At 37.3% G+C, this 17844-nt stretch overlaps 1 protein-coding gene across 1 annotated transcript in view; it reads right to left on the bottom strand.

The window, feature by feature from the left end:
* DMRT2 (doublesex and mab-3 related transcription factor 2) overlaps positions 1 to 17844 on the bottom strand; it is a 702116-nt gene that overhangs the window by 157297 nt on the left and 526975 nt on the right. Inside the window, exon 6 of the mRNA XM_057498608.1 lies at positions 15324 to 15442. Coding sequence (XP_057354591.1) covers positions 15324 to 15442 — 119 coding nt within the window. The remainder of the gene's footprint in view (positions 1 to 15323; positions 15443 to 17844) is intronic.

Raw genomic sequence — 17844 nt, 5'->3', positions numbered from 1 at the left:
TTGTTTGTTGTGCTTCAGAAGATTGGAGACTGATGAGAATTAAGCTTGGGGAGGATTACTGATTGTGCATCGAGTCCCCTGTACAGAATTTTATTGTTGTTAACTGTTAACAACCATTTGATCAATAAATATGAGAGATGCCCTCTCAAAAAAAAAAAAAGATTGGGAACAAGACAAGGATGCCCACTCTCCCCACAGTTATTCAACATAGCACTTGAGGTCCTATCCATGGCAATCAGACAACACAAAGAAATAAAAGGCATCCAGATTGGCAAGGAAGAAGTTAAACTATCCCTATTTGCAGATGCATGATATTGTACATAAAAAACCCTAAAGAATCCACTCCAAAAATACTAGATTTACTATCAGAATTCAGCGAAGTTGCAGGATACAAAATTAATACACAGAAATCTGTGGCATTCATATACACTAATAATGAACTAGCAGAGAAAGAAATTAGGAAAACAATTCCATTCACCATTGCATCAAATAGAATAAAATACCTAGGAATAAACCTAACCAAGGAAGTGAAAGACCTATACCCTGAAAACTACAAGACACTCTTAAGAGAAATTAAAGAGGTCACTAACAAATGGAAACTCATCCCATGCTCTTGTCTAGGAAGAATTAATATTGTGAAAATGGTCATCTAGCCTAAAGCAATCTACAGATTCAATGCAATCCCTATCAAAGTACCTACAGCATTCTTCAATGAACTACAGCAAATAGTTCTAAAATTCATATGGAATGACAAAAGATCCTGAATAGCCAAAGCAATCCTGAATAGGAAGAATAAAGCAGGGGGAATTATGCTCCCTGACTTCGAGCTCTACTACAAAGTCACAGTAATCAAGACAATTTGGTACTGGCACAAGAACAGACCCATAGATCAGTGGAACAGAATAGAGAGTCCAGATATAAACTCAAGCATATACAATCAGTTAATATATGATAAAGGAGCCATGGATATACAATGGGAAAATAACAACCTCTTCAACAGCTGGTGTTGACAAAACTGGACAGCTACATGTAAGAGAATGAAACTGGATTATTCTCTAACACTATACACAAAAGTAAACTCAAAATTGATCAAAGACCTGAATGTAAGTCATGAAACCATAAAACTCTTAGGAAAAACATAGGCAAAAATCTCATGGACATAAACATGAGCAACTTCTTCATGAACATATCTCCCCAGGCAAGGGAAACTAAAACAAAAATGAACAAGTGGGACAATATCAAACTAAAAAGCTTCTGTACAGCAAAGGATACCATCAGTAGAATAAAAAGACATCCTACAGTATGGGAGAATATATTCATAAATGACATATCTCATAAGGGGTTGACATCCAAGTTATATAAAGAGCTCATGCACCTCAACAAACAAAAAGCCAATAAGCCAATTAAAAAATGGGCAGAGTTGCTGAACAGACAATTCTCCAAAGAAGAAATTCAGATGGCCAATAGGCACATGAAAAGATGTTCCACATCGCTAATCATCAGAGAAATGCAAATTAAAACCACAATCAGATATCACTTCACACCAGTTAGGATAGCCAACATCCAAAAGACAAACAACAACAAATGTTGGTGAGGATGTGGAGAAAGGGGAACCCTCCTACAGTGCTGGTGGTAATGTAAGCTAGTTCAACCATTGTGGAAAGCATTATGGAGGTTCCTCTAAAAACTCAAAATAGAAATATCATTTGACCCAGGAATTCCACTCCAGGAATTTATCCTAAGAATGCAGCAGCCCAGTTTGAAAAAGACAGATGCACCCCTATGTTTATCACGGCACTATTTACAATACTAAGAAATGGAGGCAACCTAAGTGTCCATCAGTAGATGAATGGATAAAGAAGAGGTGGTACATAAACACAATGGAATATTACTCAGCAATAAGAAAACAAATTCTACCATTTGCAACAACCTGGATGGAGCTAGAGGGTATTATCCTCAGTGAAATAAGCCAGGCAGAGAAAGACAAGTACCAAATGATTTCACTCATCTGTGGAGTATAACAACAAAGCAAAAACTGAAGGAACAAAATAGCAGCAGACTCACATAACCCAAGAAGGACTATGTACTAACAGTTACCAAAGTGAAAGGGTCTGGGGAGGGTGCGTGGGTGGGAAGGGAGGGATAAGGGGGAAAATGGGGCATTACTATTAGCACACATAATGTGGGGGGGGCATGGGAAAGGCAGTATATACAGAGAAGACAGGTAGTGATTCTATAGCATCTTACTATGCTGAGGGACAGTGACCGTGATGGGGTGTGTGAGGGGGACTTGATAATGGGGGGAGTCTACTAACCATAATGTCGTTCAAGTAATTGTACATTAATGATATAAAAATATAAAAATAAAAAAATTCAGGGGGAGTCTACTAACCATAATGTCGTTCAAGTAATTGTACATTAATGATATAAAAATATAAAAATAAAAAAATTCATTAAGAAGGTGAAATTTGTTATGTGTATTCAACCACAAAAACTTAAAAATAAATAAATTTATGTACTTTGGCAATCAGAGTCAGTGTAAATGTATTTGCCTTAGCAGTTCAAAGACAAAGATAATTAGATAGATTGAAAAAAAAATGAAATGCCGTCAAAGCACAATGACACCAAGTTCGAAGCTCTTTAAAAAAGCCATAACTAAAACATGAAGACTCAGTAAGGCTGACTATAAAAGAATGGAGATGAGACACTGAATATATTTCAATGAAAGGAGAACAGGGCTAGCTAGTTTAACAATATATAATAGCCTTCAAGAAAAATAGTGTTATTAGAGTTATAGTTAACTGCATGGAGATAAACATATGAATTTTGTATGCATCTAATAAAGGTACCAACATAGTTTTTTATATATATGAACAAAAAGAGTTAAGATAAAAAACATACATTTGGAAATGGACAACCACACTAAATAATTATTGTAAACAATATAGGACCCTATCTTATATTCAAAATAAATGGAAGCTTAACAGGCACTACCAAAACAAACAAGCAAATATAAAGACCACACACAAAATAATCCAACGTTTAAAAAAGACAACAATAGAAAACAAAAATTATAATTGAAATTGTAATTTTTCAAAGCTTATGATCTGCAGCTAATGTCATTTAGAGGAAATTTTATAGTCTTAAGTGCTTACATTAAAAAGAAGAAAGTTTAAAGCAGGGATCATTAACTTGAAAAGTTAGGGGCGAAAAGCAAACCTAAAATAATCCAAATAATTTCTTTCTTCCAAAGAATAAAATAATAAATGTAAAAGAAAAAATGACAAAATGAAAAATAAAGATATAATAGTATTTAGAGAAAAAAAATCAGCAAAAGCCAAGAGTTGATTCTTGGAAAAGATTAATGATATAAGAAAACCCTTTTGGCAAAACTAATCAATACAAATAAAGAAAAGGTAAAAATAAACAAGATTAGGAATAATAAAGCCTTATAAACCTAATGTAGCCGTTGTTTAAGAATCTTTTATGAAAAATTTTATGACAATGAATTAGAAAACTTAGGTGAAATGTACAAACATTTTTAAAAATACAAATTGCCGAAACTGACAAGAACGAGAAAAACTGAATCATTCTATAAAGATTAAAGTAAGTGACTTAGTAGATAAAAAAATCCTTCCACAAAGTAGGAAGACTTGGGTGATTTTATACGCAAATTCCACCTGCATTCAAAGAGTAGATCGTTAAAATCTTAATCAAACTCTTACACAAAAAAGACAAATATAAATACTTTCCAATTCATTTAGGGCAGGTAATAAAAAATTCAGTACTCAAATTTGAGAAAACTAAAAAGAAGATAAGATGGCCAACTCCACTCACACACATATATGATAAAACACTAAATAAATATAAGAAAACTAGATTCCTAGATATAATACTCATTAAGATTTATTCCACAAAAGCAAGATTGGTGCAATTTTAGAAAATCTAATGGGGTAATTTGTCAAATTAACAGATTAAAGGGGAGAAACCACATGATTATCTCAAAAGATATAGAAGGAACATTGATAAAATTTCACCATCAGGAGAAGAAGCCAATATCCTTAGCCTAATAAGGCCTTAAGGATATCTATAAAGCCTGTATTAGACATCATATTCAATGGTGTTAAGTAATAAATGTTACATTTAAAACCAGGAACAAGATGAGAATTTTCACCATCAACATTTCTATTTAAAATTGTACTTAACATCCTAGCCTGATAAAGAAAGAGAAGTTATAAAGATTGAAAACAAACACAACTCTTAACTATTTATAGGTGACTTAGTTGTTTACATAGAAACATGAAAGTATCTACAAACATTTTTTTTAATTAATAAGGGAGCTTAAGAAGGTAATTAGATATTAAAAGACACCATCTGTGAAAAAAACAAGCCACACTGGTAGAAGATACTTGCAACACACTGACAAAGAACTTGTGTCAAAATATATGGAGAATGTCTACAAATGAATAAAAACTGGCCCTATAGAAAACTGGTAAGAGATATGAGCATAATACCTGAAAAGATGCTCAACTACATCAATATAAGGAAAATACAAATTAAAAACATAATAGGATGGCATTCCATATACAATAGATTAGTGAATATTTTGATCTTTAATGTATATTAACAAGTGTGATGAGGACTTTAGCAACAGAGCTTTCGTTCACTTTTAAGCTATAATTATGATCTAGCACAAGAACATTGGAAAACAACTTAGCATTATTTTATAAAGTTGAATGTATGCTTGCCAGATGACTCTGAAATTCTATTCCTAGGTATATACCTAAAAAATTTCTTGCACAACTGAACCAAGAGATGTACAAATGAATATTCACTGTACCATTATATGTATTTGCTAAAAAAAGTGGAAACAAAGTATATGGCTATTTACAAAAGCATAGAAAAATTAGTATATTAATACAATGGGATACTAAAAAAGATAAATGAATGCATTATAAAATTGTACTCACCAACATAGTAGAGTCTCTAAAGTATAATATTAACTGAGAAAAGCAAGGCACAAAAGAATACATAGAGTAATCCTAATTATATTACATTAAAAGATAGGAAAATGAAGCAATATATTACCTAGGGATATGTACAGAGTAGTGTTTTAAAAATCCATAAAGTACAGTGCTGAATAATGAACATCATAGCATCTGTTCTTGGCAGTTTTCTGACTTTTCTGTGTCCATTATCATGTAATGTTCTTGCTGTTATTTCAGATGTGTAATTTTATACAACACAGAAGTTTCCTGAAGCGTTGTTGTCATTGTTGATGTGTTTTGTTTTGTAGTTAAGAATGACTGTTACCTTTTTTCAAAATACTTTTCCACATCTATCAAGATGGTCATATTATTTCTCTCCTTTACCTTACTAATATAGTAGATTGTGTTGTTAGATTTCTTTATGTTAAACTGTTTTTATATTCTTCAATTGAGGCATCACATTGTCATATATTTATTCTTTTAATATACTGATGGGTTCTATTTGCTAGCATTTAATTTTGGAGTTTTGCACCTTTAAGTATAGGACAACAGGTACATTGTTTTTTTGTTGTTGCCATTTGTTTGGCTTTGGTTTGCAGGGTGTGTTGACATTGAAAAGTCATTTGAATAGTTTTCTCTTTTCCTGTATTAGGGAATAATCAATATAGAGAAATATTTATTTTTTGAAGGCTTGAAAACTCTCTATTGTAATACTACCTGGACTTGAAGCCCTTTTCAAGCAGTTTTCTAACTTTTAGTGTTTTTGTCATAGTAATAGTCTTTCTCTCTCTTTTTTTAACCACACTTGACATTTTTCTAATCCCAAAGGCTGGGAGTCAAGGAAAGAATGTGGCTTCTTTATCTTGTAAGCAGTGGAGAGTAGAAGCAGGCTCAGAGGCAGAGGCAAGACGATTCATAGAGGCAAAATATTCATGTTTGTGTGCTGTATGTGTGTGTGTGTGTGTGTGTGTGTGTGTGTGTGTGACGGGGAGGTTGGTATGGGAGAGGTTGGGGTTATGGCATGGTGCAGGTAGGTGTGGTATGGAGGGATGTGGGGAGGATGTGGCCCAAGAAGGAGTCTGTGTGGTGGGGTGTTGCATGTGTGTGGTATGATGGAAGAATTCTCTAACCTAAAGGCTTAGTGTTCTCTGCCTCCCTTGCAGTCCTCAGAGAATTCTGTCACTTAAACACTGGGAATAACCTCAGAAGGATCCAGTTTAGCCCCTGCAGATTGAAATCCCATGTAAGTATGTGTCTAGTTCCCCAAATACTAGGGTTGATATTGTGGAAACTGGAGCACTCATGTTGGAGTATGATTTTTGTGTCTTCTTAAACTAACAGCCAAGCGCCTTCATCTTACCAGAGGGAGACTAAATGCTTACTTTGTGCCATACACATGCAAATCACTTAATATAAGTTATCTCATTCAATTCCCACAAGATTTATAGAAATATCAAATAAACTACTGTTCAAATTCTGAAAGTGCATACAAATAAATTTAAAATCACACAAAGAATTATAAGTATATAAAATCTACTAAAAATCATTCAATGAGTAGGATGGACTGCAACGTTTTCTAAACAAAACCTTGAAGTATTAGTTTATAAGGTCCTGCATAACTTTATAAACTCATACTACAGAGGAAGAGCATAGCTGGATGTCACATGATAACTGAATAGATTTATTCATCATTCTGTGGGTGGTACCCCCTGAGGACCTGCAGAAATACTTGGGGTGGAATTTTCAGATGGACGAGGTCCTGCATTAACAAGTAGAAACAAAGTCCGGACTCAAACTTGCGTTGCACAGTTATAGACCAGTAGTTCTTAAACATTAGCATACATTTGAATCACCTGGAAAGTTGTTAAAACACAGGTAGCTGAGCCCCACTCCCAGAATTTTCACTTAGTAAGTTTGGGGTGGGACTTGAGAAGCTGCGTTTCTAGTAAGTTCCCAACAGTGCTGATGATGCTGGTTGTGGTTCTCTCTCTCTCTCTCTCTCTCTCTCTCTCTCTCTCACACACACACACACACACACACACACACACACACACTCATGAATATCTACACCTTGGGACCTGCAGGTTTTGATAGTTAGATTTTTCTCAGTACTATTGCATAAATATGGGATCTAGAGCCAGTGCTTGGCCCTGGTGGTGGCCATTAGCTTAGTAGCAACCTAAAGACTCTAGCTTCTCAGGAAATGAAAATCCTCAATCTCCAGTCACAGAATAATTTCAGGAGGGAACCAATATTGGGTCCATTTGTGCATTTTAAACTCTTTTTTACAACAACCTATAATAAGCAATAAAATCTACATTACCATGTAATTATATACACATCCATATCACTGAAATAAAATTTTCACAAAACAATACTTATCCTTTCTGCATATGAGGCACTCTGTGCTATTCTATTCAATTTTTTAAAATACTGTGAAAAACTCACTAAATTGTTTTCATGACTCACTAAAGGATTGAAACTGGCAGTTTGGAAAATACTGTATTAGGGGCTAGACGAAGAATGATCCATCCAGCTGGTGATGTATGAATGTTAGTACAGTGGAGGAAGGACTGAAAAGGATGGGACTAGTTAAGTCATCAACCAGACCAGGTCAAGGCAACGCAGCACATTAGTTGAACTTCTAGATGTTTGGGGTCATAGACCATCTTTTCCTAAATTTCCTAGTCTCACAGGCTAGTCTATATCCTAGTAAAGTTTTCCTGATTTTGTGAAATATAAAATATTACTTAAAAACCAAATTAATACTAATAAGAGTATATTTAAATTCAATTAAAAATTATATATTAAAAGAACTTGGCCAATTAAAAGCTATATTTTTGCATTTAGCACTTTCCAAATTTAGTAGCCTCTAAAATAAGTCCCTGCATGCATAAATAACAAGATACATGTCTCCCAATGTGAAATTATGGTAACTACACATCATCTGAGCACACCTTAGAAATGTTGACACCTTTTGCTGACTGTCTTGAAGGTACGTGGGTAGGTGAGAGCTGACACTAGCTTAATAAACCACAGGCATCTTGTAGTAAAGTGAAAATCAGAGGTGAAATTGCATTGTGAGGGAAATTTAATTATCAGATAAGTCAGTTTTACTCATGAAATGACTGGGATAACAAATACATAATTCAAGATGCCAAGCAATATGAACTAAAATAAACCAAAATGCCATATCCGTAGGAAAACATGTAAGGGCAGCTTGGTGGGTTGCCGTTAGCTGTTGCTGAGTGAGTGATCTATCGATTTACATGTCAGATGCAGCTTTTATTGAGTTTCATTCTCAACATAATTGTGGTTTGCAAAACAGAGAGTCTTTGGTTAACCAGTTTGGGTGAGATGAAAATATAGATGGGGAGAAAGGCCAGAACTTGCAGGCCACTCCAAATGGAAGCTTTTAAGGAGAAAATGGGGAGTGGTGTTAGCAGTGTTCTTCTTGCCAAGCTGGATGTAGTGTAATGGGTCACTGCCCCTCTCCCACTCCATACCTCTGCCAAGAAAAGTTGCTCCAGAGAGCCAGGCACCATTGAAGAGTCAAAATAAAAGCCTGATGGCTCTTGAAAAGGTCCAGGCAGTGTCAAAGACTCAGTGGAATCTGCCTCCTTGGTCTAGTTTCCTGTCACAGTGGTCAGTGTGGTTCCAGAAGCCCTCAACTCCTGGGCAACACTGGGTAGTGTTGTTTTCCAGAGTGAGAAGAGAAAGAAAACAAGAGAAGGGACAGAAAGGGGAAGCCAAGGATCAGAAATCAAAGAGCATCACCATTTGTCAGATCCTGGAGGGAAGTACAAGGATTCTTACAGGGCCTGAGGCAATGAGTCAGAAGACAAGGAGGCTGAGATCAGACTAAAAATGCAGGCAGGAGCAAAAGGTGGTGGAAATCAAGGCACATGAACATGAACTTGTGAATATGACAAGGGTTCTGGTGTTCACACTAATGGTGCTGGATGCATGGCCTGTGTTTAGAGCTGCTTTAGACTCAGAGCTGACCTGACAATGTTGCTGTGTGGTCCTGGTGACTAATTTGGCAGACTGGGCTGAAGACAGAGGCTTGGTAGTGAAGAAGTGATATCAGACCTACTGTATTCTAGTTTCATGGGTACTATTAACTGTCAGTCATCATTATATCACCTTACAAGAGTATGTCTTACATTTGAACCCATAAATGAATCACCTGGGCATCTTGTTAACATGCAGAATCTCTTTGGTAGGTCTGGGTTGGAGGCTGAGATTATGCTTTTCTAGCAAGGTCCCAGGAGGTATTGATGCTGCTGGGAGCAAAATTTTCACAAGGTCCCATGGAATTTTTTAATTCCTCTGAGCTGCATAGCTTTGCCAGATGCTTAAACCCCAAGATTACAGATTCTGCCCTTCAAGCCTTCTCTTCAGAAGTTAAAAGCAGAATCATTTTTAAACTATATCTTTAACTATATTCCTTATCACACAAGCACACACATCATGTGCTCTTTATTTCACCATAATTAAATAAGAGACGGAATTCAAAATTGCATTTAGAAGATGCAAAAAAGATGGTGGGATGAGAAGTGAGGCAGAAACCTACTCTCAAAACTACATATAACATGAAAATACAGCAAACCACATATAAAATGAAAATACAACTAACACTGAAAGAGTGACCCTAATACTACTGAACAGACTGCCTAGATCTGGGGGGAAAGATCAGATCTCACAGAAAAGGGTAAAAAAGCAAAGCCAAGATCCAGCAGGACCCAAGACCTCCCTGCACCCCAGCTCACAGGCAGAAAGAAAAGAAATGGAGTGGGACAAGAGTAGAAGCCCAGGACAGCTGAACACCCACCCCTGGAGATCTGCTCCAGGAGCACAAACCCACATTACATGGTACTTTGGAGATTAGTGGGGTTGGAAAGTAAAGACAGGTGGAATACTTGGAGAGATTGAGATTATAAATGCTTGTGGGGAACAGGTATGTAAACTGGCCCCCTGGGACAAAAGAAAGGTGGGCACTTTGAAAGACTTCCCAATAGTGAGAGAGGTGCTAAAGGGGCAAGAATTACACAGAGCTTGCTGCTAAGGAGAAAGGGAAAGTAGACAAAATCATCCCAGCACACTCAGCACAGCAGGTTGGGAACCCTCAGGAGCTTCAGATGCTCCATCGACCTGGCTAGCAATGCAGCCTACCACTCCTACCTCCCGGCAGGCACTGGTACCACTCACCTGCTGCCCCTGCCATCACACCAGCCCAGCCAGAGTGTAGTCCTGCCTATGGCAGCTACAGGGTAATAGCACAGTGGCTCCTCTCTTCATGCATGGCCCACTGGACCTAGCAGTGGAGGCAGGCACTAGAGCTGGGAACAAAAGAGCTCTTTCCTCCTGGAAGGCATTGGTTCCATTCACCTGCGACACCTGCCATTGCTGCAGGTGCTCATCAGCTCCAAAAAGTAGAGCTTCTGGGCACTAGAGGGTGCCACTTACACAAAGTAATGCCATAGGAATCACTAAAAAAATGAAATGGCAAAAAAATTTTGTACAAACAAAAATACAGGAGAAGATGACAGAAAGAAGGATAAGTGAAACTGAAATCACCAATCTTTTTGGTAAAGATTTCAAAATAAAAATCACAAACATGCTCATGGAGCTACAGAAAAATATTCAAGATCTCAGAGATCACTTCAAGGAAGAGATAGAAACTTTGAAAAATATAGTATCTGAAATGAAACATACAATAGTGGGATTTAAAAGCAGATTAGATAAAATAGAGGAGATAGTAAATGAAATAGAAATTAGAGAACAGGAATACAAAGAAGCAGAGGCACAGATAGAAAAAAGGATCTCTAGGAATTAAAGAATAATAAGAGAACTATGTGACCAATCCAAACAGAACAATATTCACATTATAGGGGTACCAGAAGAAGAAGAGAGAAAAAAAGGGAGAGAAAGTCTCTTTGAGGAAATAATTGCTGAAAACTTCCCCAGTCTGAGGAAGGAAATATTCCTTAGGTCATGGAAGTGCAGAGATCTCCCAACACAAGGAACCCTAGGAAGATAACACCAATACATGAAATAATTAAAATGGCAAAGATCAAGGACAAGGAGAAGTATTAAAAGCAGCCAGAGAGAAGAATGATCACATACAAAGGAAAATGCACCAGGCTATCAGCAGAATTCTCAGCAGAAAACTTACAGGCCAGAAGGGAGTGGCATGATACATTGAATGCAATGAAACAGATGGGCCTCAAACCAAGAATATTCTACCCAGCAAGATTATCATTTAAATTTGAAGGAGGGATTAAACAATTTCCAGATAAGCAAAAGTTGAGAGATTTTACCTCAAACAAACCTTCTCTACAGTGTATTTTAAAGGGACTGCTATAGATGGAAGTGCTCTGAAGTCCAAATAGCAGTCACCAGAGAAAATAAAACCACAGTAAAGGAAGTAGACCAATTGATAACTAAGCAAAGGCAAAATTAAACCAACTACCAACAAACTCAGTCAAGGGATACACAAAGAGTACAGAATATGACACCTAATATATAAAGACTGGAGGAAGAAGAAGAAGAAGAGGAAGGAAGAAAAAAAAGAACCTTTATATTGTGTTTGAAATAGCATAAGTGAGTTAAGTTAGACTGTTAGTAAGGAAGCTGCTCTTGAATCTTTGGTAACCATGAATCTGCCTGCAATGGCAATAAGTACATATCTAAATGTAAATGGACTGAATGCACAAATCAAAAGACACAGACTCACTGAACGGATAAAAAAAACAAGACCCATATATATACTGCCTACAAGAGACTCACTTCAAACCCAAAGACATACACAGACTGAAAGTGAAAGGATGGAAAAAGATATTTCCTGTAAATAATAGGGAGAAAAAAGCAGGAGTTTCAGTACTTGTATCATACAAAATAGACTTCAAAACAAAAAAGTAACAAGAGACAAAGAAGGATATTACATAATGATAAAGGGTCAGTCCAATAAGAGGATATAACCTTTACAAGTATCTATAGAGTCAACATAGAAGCACCTAAATATGTGAAACAAATATTAACAAAATTAAAGGGGGAAATAAAATGCAATGCATTCATTTTAGGAGACTTCAACACATCACTCACTCCAAAAGACAGATCAACCAGACAGAAAATAAATAAGAAGACAGAGGCACTGAACAACACATTAGAACAGATGGACCTAACAGACATCTACAGAACACTCCCTCCTAAAAGCAGCAAGGTAACATTTTTCTCAAGTGCTCATGGAACACTTTCTAGAATAGATCACATACTAGGCCACAGAAAGAGCCTCAGTAAATTCAGAAGGAATGAAATTGCACCAACCAGCTTCTCAGACCATAAAAGTATGAAACTAGAAATTAATTATGCAAAGAAAATGAAAAAGCCCAGAAACACGTGGGAGCTTAATAACATGCTCCTAAATCATCAATGGATCAATGACCAAAAAAAACCAGAGGTCAAGCAATGTAGGGAGACAAATGAAAATGACAATTCAACACCCTAAAAGCTGTGGGACACAGTGAAGGCCATGCTAAGAGGGAAGTATATTGCAATGCAGGCTTACATCAGGAAAAAAGAACAATTCCATATGGAGAGTCTAAACTCACAATTAACGAAACTAGAAAAAGAAGAACAAATGAAGCCCAAAGTCAGTAGAAGAAGGGATATAATAAAGATCAGAGGAGAAATAAATGAAATAAAGAATAAAACAATAGAAATAATCACTGAAATCAGGAGCTGGTTCTTTCAGAAAATAAACAAAATAGATAAACCCCTAGCCAGACTTATCAAGAAAAGAAGAGAGTCTGCACACATAAACAGAATCAGAAATGAGAAAGAAAAAGTCACTATGAACATCACAGAAATGCAAAGAATTACAAGAGAATACTATGAAAAATTACATATCAACCAATTGGATAACCTAGAAGAAATGGACAACTTTCTAGAAAAATACAACCTTCCAAGAATGACACAGGAAGAAATAGAAAATCTGAACAGACCAATTACCAGCAATGAAATCAAACTGGTAATCAAAAAGCTACACCCATCCTTCTTAAGTTTTCTGAAAAGTAGAAGAGGGAATACTTTCAAACTCATTTATGAGACCAGCATCACTCTAATATTGAAACCAGGTAGATGGCACAAAAAAAGAAAATTCCAGACCAATATTCCTCACAAACACTGATGCAAAAATCCTCAACAAAATATTAGCAATCCAAATTCAAATATACATAAAAAAAAGATCGTCCGTCATGATGAAGTGGGATTTATTCCAGGGATGCAAGGATGGTACAATATTCAAAAATCCATCAACATCATATGCCACATCAACAAAAAGATGGACAAAAATCAAATGATCACCTCAACAGAAGCTGAAAAAGCATTTGAAAAAACTCAACATTCATTCATGATAAAAACTCTCAACAAAGTGGATATATATTCCTAAGTGACATATCTGACAAGGGGTTAATATCCAAAATATATAAAGAACTCACATGCCTCAACACCCAAAAAGCAAATAACCCAATCAAAAAAAAAATGAAGGGAGGGTATAAACAGACACTTCTCCAAAGAAGAAATTCAGATGGCCAACAGGCATATGAGAAAAGATGCTCCACATTGCTAATTATCAGGGAAATGAAATTAAAACCACAATGAGATATCACCTCACACCAGTTAGGATGGCCAGCATCAAAAAGACAAGGAACAACAAATGCTGGCAAGGATGAGGAGAAAGGTGGGAATGTAAATTAGTTTAACCTTTGTGGAAAGCAATATAGAGGTTCCTCAAAAAACTAAAACTAGAAATACCATTTGACCTGGGAATTCCATTCCTAGGAATTTACCCAAAGAAAACATGATCCCTGATTCAAAAAGACACATGCACTCCTATGTTTATCACAGCACTATTTACAATAGTCAAGATATGGAAGTAACCTAAATGTCCATCAGTAGATGAATGGATAAAGATGTGGTACATATACACAATGGAATATTATTCAGCTATAAGAAGAAAACATGTCCTACCATTTGCAACATGGATGGAGCTAGAGGGTATTACGCTCAGTGTATGAAATAAGCCAGGTGGAGAAAGACTAGTACCAAATGATTTCACTCATTAGGGGAGTATAACAACAAGGTAAAACTGAAGGAACAAAACAGCAGCAGACTTACAGATTCCAAGAAGGGACTAGCAATTACCAAAGGGAAGGTATTGGGGAGAGTGAGTGGGGAGGGAGGGAGAAGGGTATTAAAGAGCACTGTAATTACCACTCACAATGTAGGTAGGTCACAGGGAAGGCAGTACAGCACGGAGAAGACAAGTAGTGACTCTATAGCATCTTACTATGCTGATGGACAGTGATTGCAATGGGGTGTGGGGGGGACTTGATAATATGGGTGTATGTTGAAACCACTATATTACTCTTGTGAAACCTTTATAAGATTGTATATCATTGATACCTTAATTTAAAACAATCTCATTTACTCATTAGGTCTCCCATAGGGGGATTTTTTTAATACCAAAGGCCTGTTTCATGACGGTAGGGGTCAGGATAGAGATGGCAAAAGATTGCCAGGAAAGACAGGAAAGGATTGACATCATTTAGTGTCTACTGTGGTCAGATTCTGTGATAGGCAGTGCACCAGGTGGCTGACATTTATTACATTCACATATTGCAAACACAAGACTGAGTATTTTTGCATACATTACCCCACTTAATCCTCACAACAAACATATGTGTTGAAACTTATTAAAGTCCCCATTTTACAAAAGAGAAATCTAAGTCTTACAGAGGTTAGGCAGTTGCCTAAGATGACAAGGGTTCAAAATGGTGAAGATGTGATTCCATCCAGGCAATGATAATCCAGGCAAGTATGAATTGTTAGGCCTGTTTTTGCAAAGATGTGGAAGTAATTTGTAGTTGATAAAATAGGCTTTCAAACCTGCCCTAACCAAGCAAGTGGTTTCAATCCTGGTGGCAATTAGGAAGTACCTGGGAACTTTAAAAATAATTATCTCTTTACCTGAGCTCTACCCTCAACCAATTAAGTCCCAATCCCTGGAGGTGGGGTCTAGGCACTGGTACTTCCTTAAATTTCTTCCCATGATCTCAATGAGCAGCCATGGTCAATAACTGCTACTCTGTCTATACGATATCCTATATGAGATCCTAGAGAATGCTAAATTTTATATATTTACAGACATACACCCATGTATATGTATTTAATTTTTCAATGTTAACATGAGCCCTCCATCAGAGCATATTACTGATGGGAAGATAAAACAGGAAAGCCCCCTTCATCATTAAGAAACTGAAGATCACGTACCTGTATAATGTAGTATTGCTGCACTTCACTGCCAGGGCTCGAGAAGACTGCTGTGTTTCTAAGTGGGCTGGTGATGATGGGGACAGATTCCTTACAGGAGATGGCTGTTGAGTTGAACTCTGAAAGAAAAAAAGAATGCAGCATGAAACAGATGGCAAGGCAGAGAGTCTGATGACCTCTGTTGATTTATCCCTTTGTGCTGCTGTCTCTATTGCAGAACACAGTTTTAAAAGTCAGCTCTTGTCAAGTTCAATGGTATACTGTTTCTCAGCACTTCTCTTTCTCCAGGAGTAAGTAGGCTTTGCTAATACCGAAATTGTTGGAAGAAAATTGTTTTCTTTTCCAGGGCTTTACTTAAGATGTTAGATAGGGTACTGCTTCAAGATTCAGGATTAGTTTTATTTGGACTCCCACCACAGTGTCACAGTGTGTCACAGGAAGACCACCACTTGTCTTAGTGCTGGAAATGAACAAGTGTAAGCAAGACGTGTCCAAGAAAATTGGTGCAAATGGAAATTAGCTGGAGTGAGTGAGTGTGTAGTGTGAAGGGTCTATATGTGTGTGTGTGAAGATGGGGAGGGGTGGATGTTAAAAAATAGCCCATTAGGCCAAAGAAGTCAATACATCCAAGTCAACAATCTTACTGAGGATTGACAGAGACAACAAGTTGACCTGTCAGTGGGCATTTCCACTACTTGCTTTATGGAAGAATAGCCATAGGAGGGGGGTATAGATTGGAAGAAAGAGTTTTAAAAAGTTAATTCAAGAAATTAGTACAGAAACCCTATGTGCTTTATAGAATAATTGTCCTACAAAGGAGAACAAAGTATCTATCTTATCTGTCAGTGTATATATGTATATATACATGTTTTTCATAAATTGCTTTATCATGAGGTTAAAGGAGCCATTGATATAATACTAGAGATAGAATGGGATATATATCACACATGTCTACTCTTTGTTCTGAACATCCAGCCCTCAGTCTTCTATTTCAACCCCAAAACAGTTCGGCTGGAGGCTCCTGTTTGGACATCCAAATCCTTTCCCCTCACAGGGAACAAATGGATGTGGCCGCTATCCTGCTCCCTGCCCAAGAAGGCTCCTCTCAGACCACTGCAGCTTAAAGTAAAGCCAAGTCTCTTTTGAACCAGGGACTGCTATTATTGATGTAGTGCTGCACAGATTCTGCCTCCATTTATATTCCTAGATTCCAAACTATTTTGCTTTGCATTGTTATCTCAACTGATCATTTTTCCTGTTAGTAGAGAACCAAGGAAAATAATCTCTATAAAGTTATGTACCTTTTTCCTCCAGAAACACTAGATTTCTCAAATAAACAGTCAAGAGAGGGAAATCCTGAATTTTTACTTGATTTATCTTAGCAATCTGTATTAAACCATAGTTTTCCATCTCTTAGTGCTTTAATCTTCTGGGCCTCAGTTTTCTTATCTGAAAAATGAGAGAGTTCTTATATTCAGCAACTATTTATTAAGCACTTATTATACACCAGGTGCTGTTTGGGGGAATAAGAGAAACTCCTTGACCTGTGGAGCTTGCATTGTAGTGTGTTAGACAGACTATAAAAAACAAGAACTTACAGAATATAATGTCTGATTGTGATAGTGTTAAGAATAAAATCATAGCAGTGGAAAGAAGACAGAGTGGTGGTGATGGGGTTCTTGGTTTAGATGGGGAATCAGGGATGGCCTTTCTGAGCTGGTGACACCAGAGCAGAGAGCTAAGGAAGTGAGGGAAAGGGGGCGTGGGTACCGGGGGGGAAGTGAGGTCCGGGTAGAAGGGGAGGCTGGTACAAAGACCTGAGGAGGAGCATGCTTGGTGTGAATGAGGACAGCAGGGAGGCCAGGGCAGCTGCAACAGTTGGCTACAAGAGGAGGAATCATGGGCAAAGGTCCAGGGCCACACTTTGTAGCCTTGTGGCCATGGTAAGTAAGGGCTTTGGTTTTTCTTCACTACGTGATGAAAAGTCACTCGAGGATTTTGTGCTAGGAAATGCTATGATCTGATTTCTATTCTAAAGTGATTTCTCTGGCAACTCTGAGGAGCCTATAGTCAGCAGTAGAAATAAAGAACATAGTTAGGATGCTATGGCAGGAAATCACAGAGACAAGGTTGCAGGCTGTGCAGGTGGTGAGAAATGCTGGAGTAAGTTTTGGAGAGACAGCAGGTTGAGGGCTTGCTGAGAGATGGAATGTGGGGTATGAGATGGGAAAAGTGAAGAATACGGGTTCTGGCAGTATGGCTGAAGCAAAAGGTCAGTACTGGGCACATTAGACTTGAGATGTCCAGTACATAGTCAAGTGGAAAAACTTCACAGGCTACTAGATAGAGAAGTTTGGGGTCCAGAGGCAGTTTCAGGGCTGGAGATATATGTTTGTGGGTAGTCAGCATATAGAAGGTGTTTAAAGTCAAGGAACTGAATGGGAAACAGTAACAGAGAGAGTAGGAGAAAAGAGGGCCTAGGACTTTAACTCCAGTGTTTGGAAATCTGGATTATGAGGGG

Source organism: Manis pentadactyla, chromosome 3, assembly GCF_030020395.1.
Source record: "Manis pentadactyla isolate mManPen7 chromosome 3, mManPen7.hap1, whole genome shotgun sequence".
Taxonomy (NCBI): domain Eukaryota; kingdom Metazoa; phylum Chordata; class Mammalia; order Pholidota; family Manidae; genus Manis; species Manis pentadactyla.
Note: the sequence above shows the minus strand (reverse complement) of the source record. Positions and strands in the feature narration are given on the sequence as shown.